The sequence below is a fragment of the Pestalotiopsis fici genome, assembly GCF_000516985.1.
Source record: "Pestalotiopsis fici W106-1 unplaced genomic scaffold PFICI_Scf_6, whole genome shotgun sequence".
NCBI lineage: Eukaryota > Fungi > Ascomycota > Sordariomycetes > Amphisphaeriales > Sporocadaceae > Pestalotiopsis > Pestalotiopsis fici.
In genome coordinates, this window is record NW_006917096.1 from 1,810,316 (window position 1) to 1,820,913 (window position 10,598).

The following is a 10,598-nucleotide window of genomic DNA, read 5'->3' on the forward strand; positions in this document are numbered from 1 at the left end:
GACGTAAATCCATTGTCAATTCAACTTATCCCCAATGAAACGGGTTGCATATCTCTTATTCGCTCGTGGCTCAGCCTCACCGAAATTAAGCGAAAGCCATGAAGGGGGCATCGCCCCCGGTCTAAGGAGCTGATCAATCGTGTATGTATCAATCAAGAAACAAGACATGAGACATGACGAGTTGGGTTTGTCATCATAATAACAAAAAGAAGGGAACAAAATCACCGAGGCTCGGCGTACTTCCTCCATAGCGACTCATTAACAGGGCGCTCCAGTACCTCTCCTCGATACCACAGAGGGCCAACGCACGCCGTAAGATTATCAAGGTAGTCGCCGGTAAGAATATGACAGCTAGCACTTTGCATAATGGTAGAAAGTGAAATTTATCCGTCGCGCGACCGACACGACACTCAATGAAAGAGCAAGGAACAACATAACCTCCTGACCATTAATACCGTGACACTGGTTGTCTATGAAGAAAATGAAGCAGGAAGTTGCGGCTTGGTAGCCATGATCCCCTGGTGGGCCTTCTTCTCGTGCCTCAACCTGATATCGTTTCTCAAAAAGTGCCTCCCACAGTCATACGCGCATGGGTAACGCTTGTTGTCATGGAGCGGACCTTTCCGGTGCTTTCCGTAATTCGAAGTCGTCTTGAAGTCGCGATTACATTCAACACAAAACGTCACTTTTCCGTGAATGTTCGCAGAAGCTGACTTGCTGCTCAATACTGTTGAGCTATTGTCGTCACTTGATGGGGTGAAACTGCTGATAATAGGTAAGATGTATGCACAAGGGGTTTTCTTCTGGCTCAGTACTTACTTGGGCAAATTTAGCGTGCTGGGCGACATTCTGGCAGCCTTGGGAGAGCGCTCTGTCTCGCTACATTCAGATACCGCCCTCTTACGTCTCGACTTCGCATCCGTAGACTCATCAGTAGGCTGTTTGAGCGAGCTGGGGCTTATGGCTGTGATCGGTAAGCCTAGGAAAGCTTGCAACATGGAGTAAGCGTTCTGCATGACGTTGAAGTATCGTTTCCGATGGCATGAAGCGGCCAAAGCCTTCCCTAAGCCCGTGAACTTGAATGTGTTAGCAGAATCAGCAATCCGAATATGAAGAAAATCTTACTCTGTGCTCGATTTCTTTGACGAAGAATTCGGCCAGTTTAGCGCTACTATTGATTTGCCCGGTTTCAATCGCCTCATTGGTCTGTTTACGGACAGCGGGCAACACTTCTCCTTCCCATTCTCGGTCACTGGACTCCTTGTGAGGGAGTGTCTCGACCAGAACAGAGGCTGCAATGATCTTGAGCGATTCTTGCCGGACTGTTAGCAAGATATTGCCAGGGGTATCCCCTCTGGGACGACTCGTGTCAAAAAGCGAGTGGCCTACGGCTGCAGAATGAAGGTGTTAGTGACTAGAGCATTTTTCCTTCATGAATTGTGAGGATATATTACCTAAGAAGAAACCAATCACAATCGTAAATATTGTGCCGGCCATGAGAATTGCAAGCACCATATCCTTGTGGTCTAAGAGACAGTGATTTGGCGTTTCTTTCGGAACAGCATGGTCTTCAGAACCGTCGGAAACATGGTCATTAGTTTCATGACATTTTATTTCAGATGTGCTCTCTTTGTTTCCTGGATCCGGAGACGAGCCTGAATTTGTCTGGGTTCCGTCTGATGGCTGAAGATTTTCGCCTTGCCTCAGCTTCCAACTAGCTCGGACAGACATCAATCCTACGTCGCCGGATTCGCTGCCTATGTGGAAGCGTTCGGTCTGCTGCAAGACGTGCAGAGCCATTGCCTGGAAGGGGTCGAGGTCCTGTTCACTGGGAATGAGTAAGTCCGGATGGGATCCGGCTAGATTGATGCCCCAGATGGACTCGACTGCCTGTTGAAAAGCCAACTGATCCGTTGTTTTGAACAATATTTGCCATCGCTCAACGTCTTGATCAAACTCTTCCCCACAATCATCTTGGCCTTCACTGCGAAGGACACGCGACATGGACTTGGCGAGGGCCAGAAACAGCAATGTTTGGTTGAGATCTTGCGGTAACATTCTCCTGCACAGGCGCTTCAAGGTTACTCTCCCAATAGCCCAAGCTTTCCGGGAGTTGAGCTCAAGACTGTATGCCCATCGCTTCGAGATTTCGAGTCTAATTGTACAGTCAAGAGCTTTTCCATCCTCTGACATATCCGCACACCGCGACATGTCTGTATCGCCAGAGAATGAGGCCGTGCGCCTCATGTGCTCATGCTCCCGGAGAAACTCAGCGTGCAGCAAAGCAATCTCCCTCTTGGTATCCAATTGTTGGAATAGAATATCTTCTTGGAAGCGCTTTGCCATGATATCTAGCCATTTGATAGCTCTTGGTCTAGCTGTCCACTCAAGGTCTATCTTGAGCATCAACGCAGCTATAAGCAAGTCCGCTCCATGCTGAAGTAGAAGCCGAGTGAAAGATTCGATGCCAGACTTTGCCGCAATACTCAGAGCAGTCTCGTGGGACGACATTATGTTGACATCAGCCCCATACTGTAGGAGAGCCTTCGCAATTTTGAGGTGACCACTTTCCACAGCCTGCATCAGGCACGTTCTCCCACCAAAAGAATCGTCTAGGCTAAGAACTCGACTCGGAATCGCGTTGCGACATCCATTTCCATCAGCGGCACACTCGAGCATATTTTGAACCAATGCGACTTGACCCTTGCAAGTTGCGTCGAATAAAGCCTCTTCCGGAGTTCTGAACCCTGTGTTTAAAGACAGAACTGAGTTTCTAAGGTTGGACCTGGCAACAAGCACTTCTGGGCTCTCGGGATCTCCTTTGTACAGTTCGGTCCTTCTGATATGAGGCTCTCTAGGGGAGGGGTGTCTCCAGAGAGATCTTTTAGGGTATCGGCTCTGAAGCGCTATATGTGTGTAAAGCCCGTCATAGGCTGGGTCTCCTTGGTCAGTGCAATCTGAAGAGATCGTTGATTCGTCCGAGTTCTTATCAAAGGAAGCACCGTGCTGGAGCAATTCAACAACGATTTCACTTTTGCCAGTTTGCAGTGCGGCTCTCAGCGGGATGGTCCCCCACCAGTCCTGCTTATTCACAAGAGCTCCGCGATCAAGTAGGTGCTGAACACAAGCATAACTCTCTGCTTCGATGGCTTCCACGAGAATCGACTTTCCATTCTCAAAATTGAGGCCGTTGACATTGGCCCCTTGGTCTAAAAGGACATCCAGAAGTTGTTTATCGTTGAAGTGGGTAGATTGAGCCAGCATGTATGACAGCCTAATCTTCCCTACCTCACCAGCCAGATCCCCTCGGAAGCTCAGCAATCGAGGATCTGCTCCCTGCTTTAGCAGATAACCCGCTAAATCAGGCTGCAAGGAGCGAAGCGAAGTTGAAAGGGCCCACGATGGGTTAGCCCCTGCTGCTATCTCCTGCTCATATTCTCGCTGACATCCACGCTGTACCGCGCTAATCAGGCGCCTATTACGTGAAATCTGATCTTTGGCAGCACATACGAGCTTTTCGTGTCCTCGCTGGAAAAGTATATTTTCTAGAATCTTCGAATCAGCGCGAGCGTCGAGAAGAACTGAAATAAGGCGTTCATCTGGATCTGAGAGCTCCACGGCTTGTTCTGTCAGAGATTCTGGAGTAAAACCACAATCGAGAAGATTTCTGGCAATGACCCATCTATCCTGTGATGGGCAGATGTCAAGAAGGTTTACTTCGTTGAGATTGGCGTTGGAGAGATGACTGAGGAGTAGTTTGACGATTTTGGAAGATCGGCGTCTGATGGCTGCAAGCAGCGGGTGATACGTCCGGCTACCAATCGATATGCCTTCCACTAAGGCGCCGTGATTGATCAAGATACGGACAATAGACTCGTGCCCCGCAAGCGCTGCCTCATAAAGTGCCGGGCCAGAAGATGGTGACAGCTGTGTGCTATTCGGGTCTGCACCGGCGTCCAAGAGTTGGCATACTGCTTCCATGTCTCCACGAGATGCAGCAATTCTCAGAGACTCACTTCTTGGATTATTGATAACGTTGGTGAGTGATGGCTGCGACTCTATGGCGGGCGGGTTGTTGAGCATAGACTGCGAGTGATCTTGGCGATCATCGGGATGATTGTCATCGTTGCCATTCTCAGGGTCGCCAACTTTCCAAAGACTCAATGAGCCAAAGCTCTGTTCGTTGTGCACCGTGTAAGACTCCTCATAAGAATTGACACTGCAAGAGTGAACGTCTTGCGGGGTGTATTGAGGCCTTCCGTAAGTGTCATCGGATTCCAGTGGTCCAAACCACATCGATTGTTCATGTGGAACGTTGGTTTGCGATGGAAGATCCATGTAGGCATTCGAAAAGCGCCCCCATTGTTGTGAATCATAACACTGCTGTGGGTGAAGGTTCCTGGATGGTCCCCGAGAATGGAAGGGCTGAGTGATCTCCGTATCGTTCAACAACCCGTTCACAAGAAGATACATCTCCGACACCAAACGTAATTCGCGAGTATCAATGGCGCTCTGACTGGACGACTTCAACCGCTGACGCAATCGGTCCAATCTTTGCATCAAGTGAGGCCGGCACTTTACCAGAGCAAAGCCATCAAAAGCGCCAAATCCGTCCCCGATTGGCGCTTCTTTCAGAGCCTTCACGGAGACAAACTTCTCCAAGATTTCGAATCGGAGTCTCATGGAGTGAATTTGAACTTGAAAAATGCTTTTAGACTTGGTGACGGTAAAGGCAAATGATTCCTCCTCGGGCGACACGGCCAATTGATGGCAAGCGCATGCTGGCGGGCACTGGCTCGGTATGCTTGTGTCAATCCACGAGCCGTCTCCGAAAGTATCGACAGCAAAAACAGATGAACTATCATAAAGTTTGTCAGTATAAGAAGGCCTTTGTCCTGGATTGGGGGCGGGGGTCTCCTACTCATACACCTCCTTGTAGCGGAACATTGGCAGAGCCTCGTCATTGCTGCCCGCCTCCTGGAAATACTTGCATCCGTGGTCGAATCGAAAAGTAGGTTTCCGTAACTCCATATTGAGCAGTTAAAATGAGTATGGAATGCAGTCCCATACAAATGACATGGAGATAGGCTGAGCCGTTTTAAGTATTCTTGCCCTTTCTCAAGGTACACAAAAGCCGGGCGAAACTGGTACGAATGATCGATTGCGCCTGTTGATCCCGCCGTGGGGCCGATTCCCATTGTTTACGACGTGCGATTGGCTGAGCTGGAACTGACACATGTATGGTGGCTGACAACCCTCGGTGATGAGAGAGTGCCAAGTGGCAGTGTACTGGGAGGTCGTCGCCCTGATTCCCACGCCCGGCGAATTTCTACTGGTCGAAGGGCCTCACGTACTAGGGCCTCGCTTCTTGGTAGCGTATGCCTGCGTGTTACACGAGAATAATCAGCGATTCCCATGCTGGCCGTTGAGTTATTGGTCATTAGAGGCAACCGTTCACCAACCGTTTTCAGCTGCACCAGCAGCAAGGTATCTGATGCGGAACCCTCCAATCAGATTGTGTTATAGACAGGAATTGCAATTTCCATGCAACATGACTTTTCACCCTGGGACTCGTGGGAATCGTAAATAGTATAGAACTTGCGAAACGAGGGAATCATACGAAATCATGGGGATCACAACAGCAGAGCCATGGGAATTGAGAGAATCAATCGAGAGAATCGTGGGAATCACTGGGAATTGTGGGATTTGAGAAGCTATGGGAATCATGGAAATTGACGAAGCTAAGGGAGGCATAGAGTATATTATATCGCTGGAATATAATATGAAACACAGATCCTGAGATTAGTGCGGAAACCGTATAATGACAAGCCTCCTACAGCACGCGGCAACATCTCGCAAGACAAAGACGAGAAACGCTCATCGTACAAGCTTCTGTCTCAACTCACCTTGCCCTCACTATAATCATGTAGGTATTTAGTGATGGCATATCTGTGAGCATGGATCTTCCTTGTATTAACAATTCCTAAGGTCGACGAAGGGATCAATGATGTCCAGTGCTAAGCGCGGCCACAAATCCAGCAAGTCCAGCGAGCCCCGACCAATGTTGGACATCTTCAACGATCAACTTCCCACACAAGACAGCGCCGTGTATGGCAGATTCTTGAACTATTCTAAGCTGGACTCGGTCAAGGATGCCCAGGATCGGGCCGGTGAGAAGATAAAAGCATTTGAGGATGCGATGCGTTGCGAAAAACCCGAAGTGTCCAAGCATTCAGATGCGCACAAGTCTTGAAAGAAATTGGAACGTGATATACAAAGGCGGAGGAAGCAAAAGGTGTCAGTAGATCGGGTTTGTCTCGGCAGCTTACATTCGCTTTAGATATCAAATGGGTGATCCAATTCTCATGGTACTATTCAGTCAACATTCATCACACAACTTGGATATAGACTCCACGTATATAAAAGTTAACCAGGAGGTCTGTTGGCACCTTGAGTAGCCTTTGAAAGACACTTTTGAGCATTATAAGTCGACCGCCAGTATCTTGGACTCAAATTCATAGTTGTTGAAAGAAGAGCTAGCCAAATAGTTCTATGTGGAAGCCATGGTCAATAGCACACTGGTGGCCACGCCTTTGACTTTTGGTAGTTGCATCAGATTAGAAGAGGGAACAAGAGTTATCGAGTCTCGGCATATTTCCTCCACAGTGGCTCATTGATAAGACGCTCCAGACACCTCTCCTCAATACCACACAGAACCTCGCGACCGCCTCCCGGCAGCGTGGGCATCATGATCTGCATGCCGTTGAGAATACCGCAGCTCGGGCTACGGATCGACGCGATACGATGACCCAGAAGCGGTCCCCACTCAAGCCCATAGAGCTGCAGCTTGGCCCACGAGGTCTGCGAGCATCCCAGGCCGGGAGAGTCGAGAAAGGCGCCGGGAACAATGAGGCCGACATGCGGGAGGCTGTCGACCAGCGCCGAAATGTCGTTGGTCAGGCCGCCCGGATAGTCATTGGCCGCGAGGATGGCCTGGCGCAGCAGCGCGGCCAGCTCGCGCAGGTCCTCGGTCTCGAGCATGCGGCGCAGCGACACCTTGACCTCGAGGAACATGACGAAGCAGCCTAGGGTCGCTGGGTCAATGGGCGGCTGCGTGCGGTAGCGGCCGTCGATGGCAATGTTGAAGGTGGTGATTGGGTCGCCCTCGATCTCGTCGAGCGGGAATTGCGCTGCCATAACCGAACGCCAGGCCAGCACAGACAGGGCGTCGTTTGTAGAGATATACGACGGCTCGTCTTCACTGGGATTCAGCGGGTATGCATCCTGCTTGAGCCTCGCCAGCGACTCTTCGGAAAAATAAAATATCTGGCCAGCATGGCCATCGCGCTTCAGCAATTTCTCTAGTTGTTTCATCGGGTCGGTCATGATCGCATACTGAGGGTGGTTCTCTAGTTTTCCTGCGTGGTCCGGACCCGGAAACCTGGGCTTCAGAACGTGAGCTCTATCCGTGAGGATATCATCAGGTATATGAGCCGGGTTCGTAATTGGGATGCCCTGCGCCCGCCGGCACTCCTCGGCCCACACCTTGGTCCAGGTGAAGAAGGTCTGACCGTCACCAACGGCATGGTAAGGATTCCAGTTGATGATCATGCCCCCGCGCAAAAAGTTGAGCTGGATGAGCATAATTGGGAGGCGGTCTTCGGGCGACGGCCAAGTGTATCGCCGACACAGTACATTCTCATCGAGCGCCGCAACGGGAAAGTGCTTGGCTTTGAGCTCAGAGAACGTGGCGAAAGCTCCAGGGGCCTGGAAGTCTTTCACGATAATGGGCTGAATGGTCTTGAGTTCTTCGAGGTCCAGCTCACGTATCTTTAGCAGACCGCCCTGCTTCGCCTCTAGGTCGGGCACGGCCTCGGATCTGAGGATGGGAAACCGACGGCATGTTGCGCTCCAACCTTCTCTCAACACGCGGGTCACTTCTTTAAGATCATAATCATCTCCAAGCTCAAAGGGGAATAACTAGATATAGTGTGGTGTCAGCCCAAAAGTCTATCGAGGAAAGTCTAGCTCTCTGTCTTTCTGTCGGGCGAACTCACATATCGGGGCCAGCCTCTTGGACTGATTTGCTCAATGGAAGTAAGAGTCTTCCACAGTTCCGGGGACGATGTATGAGCGCTCATCTTGCACAACTCGGGCGCTTCACAAACAGCGGGTGGGAAAATAATGCCTGTAGCTCTACGCAATTCTTACTATATCACAAGAAGTGATGAATGACAAAGAATTCTGCACAAATCTAAAAACAGCTTCGACTATGTGCTTCATAAATGTTCTTCTATGCGGTCCTAATTCACGCTTCCCCGGACCGATGGTCTCTCGGAGTCAGGAGGGGGATGGCTTGCCAGGGGCCCGTCGAGTCTAGATCCGGGATATGGGGCCGGGGGGATATGGGGTCGGAGGGGCTTCCGCTTCCCTCCTATTGGCATCTGGTGCAGTATTAGTATGAAAAGTCATGGGTTCGCAAGTGAATACAGGGATTTTAGCAAAAGGGTTGGGTCGTTAGAGCCCGTTCCATCGTGCCTCTAGTACAAAATTTATCAACCTACATGATTTACACTTCGGAACGGAAAAGGCGCCTTGGCGATGTGATTTTTCATCGTACTATGTACAGAAACAGATGGCATGCAAGGGGGATATGGCCGGGGTTTTTGCGACAATGCATGAGTGATGCTGCTTGGTAACTTTGCCCTCGACCTGATACCATTTAGAACCAATTATTCCGTGTTCGAGTCAGCTTCCTAGACCCTAAGTACTTTTCCCATAGCAATGTTACATGCGTCAGTTGTTAATTGGTAACAAAACTCATAAAATGAGGCAACAAAATGTTCCTTACCTCGATCGTCTCCAGTATCATATATCTCACGATGCGGAGAATGAACTCGACATGTCAGTCTATGTATTGTCTCTGACGCATACTCCGCAAAAGCATCAAAATCCCTCCCGGAATTCTCTTGCTTGAATAATGGAGATCGACCCCGTAATCCTCGCTCTGTTTGGGCCAGCTCCTTCCGATCTAGATCTGAGTGAGGACCCAGCCAAGAGCAACAGCGCATTGGTAGCAGTTCTGTTTGTGATTGCAGCCTGTGCAGTGGTTCTGAGATTCGCATCACGGCGCATCGCCGACACGCCGCTACAAAAGGATGACTATGCCATCGTGGTAGCGCTGCTGTTCACCGGTGGGAGTGCGGGCATGTCCTTTGGAGTTGGTCGCTTTGGTGCTGGAAAACACGTTTGGGCGGTGACGGCAAGAGATTTATCCACGGCCTCGAAAGTAAGTCTTCTACCTGCTCCTCCGCCCCTTTATTCGATTGGAATCACGACAGCTGCTGACTGGATTCAAGTTACTATTCGCCCATACTTATATATTTGCCGCGGCCGTCACCTTCACCAAAATCTCCGTTCTCCTTCTGTACAAGCGCATCTTTGTAACGGGAACACTGTCGTTTTCGATATGCATTTGGACCGCTGGTGTAATTACTTGCGCCTACCCCCTAACGCTGGCGATTGGGATGGCCAACTGTAAGTATATCACAAGTCTCGAGACCTGAATACGAGTGTAAGCAACTCCCACTCTGTAAATACTGAGGACCGATCCATTTCTACAGGTTGTAAGCCAGTGTCTTTCTACTGGACAAGATTCGCCGGCAACACTGAAGGCTCGTGCCCCTTGGATGTCGGCACCTTCTTTGTCGCCCTCGCCATTATCAACGTTTTTCTCGATGCCTTCATCCTCGCCATCCCGATTCCCCAGATCGTGCGGCTGCAAATGTCGACCCGGAAGAAGATTAGTATCTGTGGGCTGATGCTCCTCGGGAGTTTGTAAGCTTCCCTGCTCTTAGACACCTTGAGATGCGTCCTATTAACCGAGATGCTTTCACTCAGCGTCTGCTGCGCCAGCTGCGTCCGGATCTACTACCTCCACGAATTCGCCACAGCCACCGACATGACGTCTCTCATGGGACCCGCGAGCGTGTGGTCCGCCATCGAGCCATCCATTGGCATCTTGTCCGCCTGCCTGCCCAACATGCGGCCCCTGTATATCATCTCGCGGCGGAAATCATCCCCTTCCTACGCCGCCCAGAAGAGCCACAGCAACCAGGACCCGCCATCGGTGCCGGGCCTGATGACCTGGGGCCGCGGCGATCCCAAAAAGTCCAACCACAAAAAGGACGGGTTCACGCAAGTCCAGGACGAGGACGAAATGCACCTGACGGGCCCCGAGGTGCCGCTCAAATGCTTGGTTAGTTCAGGGGCATCGAATGCGGACATGTATGTGGATGGTATAAAAGTTCGCTCCGAAGTACACGTACAGCACGACTCAGGAAATAGCCTTCCAAAAGGCTGAATAGAGTAGGTCGTAGGTAATATTAATAGATTATGTTTCACGAGCCTCAGATTGCCTCACTAAGCCAATACCATTCAATGGTTTTGCTATGTGAGTTTACTGCAGCCAAGGGAGTTCACTTGAGGAACAGCAAAGATGTGTTGAAATCCAGTGACCATTCGGCAAAGTCACTGCTCTGGGGACAAAAAGGTATCAGTGCTCATGACGCATTAAATTGATCAGAATCGGCACCCTT

At 50.3% G+C, this 10,598-nt stretch overlaps 4 protein-coding genes across 4 annotated transcripts; 2 read left to right on the forward strand and 2 right to left on the reverse strand.

Annotated features, from left to right (window-relative positions):
• Nucleotides 1-470: 470 nt before the first annotated feature.
• PFICI_09018 (uncharacterized protein) lies at nt 471-5,031 on the reverse strand (the record flags this gene model as incomplete). The annotated part of the gene is made up of 5 exons (XM_007837599.1): nt 471-762; nt 820-1,076; nt 1,126-1,391; nt 1,455-4,858; nt 4,922-5,031. The coding sequence occupies 5 exons, from the start codon at nt 5,029-5,031 to the stop codon at nt 471-473; spliced, it is 4,329 nt and encodes a 1,442-aa protein (XP_007835790.1).
• Nucleotides 5,032-6,007: 976 nt separating this feature from the next.
• PFICI_09019 (uncharacterized protein) lies at nt 6,008-6,253 on the forward strand (the record flags this gene model as incomplete). The annotated part of the gene is made up of 1 exon (XM_007837600.1): nt 6,008-6,253. One exon carries the CDS (start codon nt 6,008-6,010, stop codon nt 6,251-6,253), a length of 246 nt encoding a protein of 81 aa, XP_007835791.1.
• A 383-nt stretch (nt 6,254-6,636) lies between these two features.
• On the reverse strand, nt 6,637-8,141 carry PFICI_09020 (uncharacterized protein; the record flags this gene model as incomplete). The annotated part of the gene is made up of 2 exons (XM_007837601.1): nt 6,637-7,980; nt 8,058-8,141. 2 exons carry the CDS (start codon nt 8,139-8,141, stop codon nt 6,637-6,639), a joined length of 1,428 nt encoding a protein of 475 aa, XP_007835792.1.
• Nucleotides 8,142-8,980: 839 nt separating this feature from the next.
• On the forward strand, nt 8,981-10,363 carry PFICI_09021 (uncharacterized protein; the record flags this gene model as incomplete). Its single annotated transcript, XM_007837602.1, has 4 exons — nt 8,981-9,289; nt 9,360-9,537; nt 9,624-9,837; nt 9,901-10,363. The coding sequence occupies 4 exons, from the start codon at nt 8,981-8,983 to the stop codon at nt 10,361-10,363; spliced, it is 1,164 nt and encodes a 387-aa protein (XP_007835793.1).
• Between the last annotated feature and the right edge of the window lie 235 nt (nt 10,364-10,598).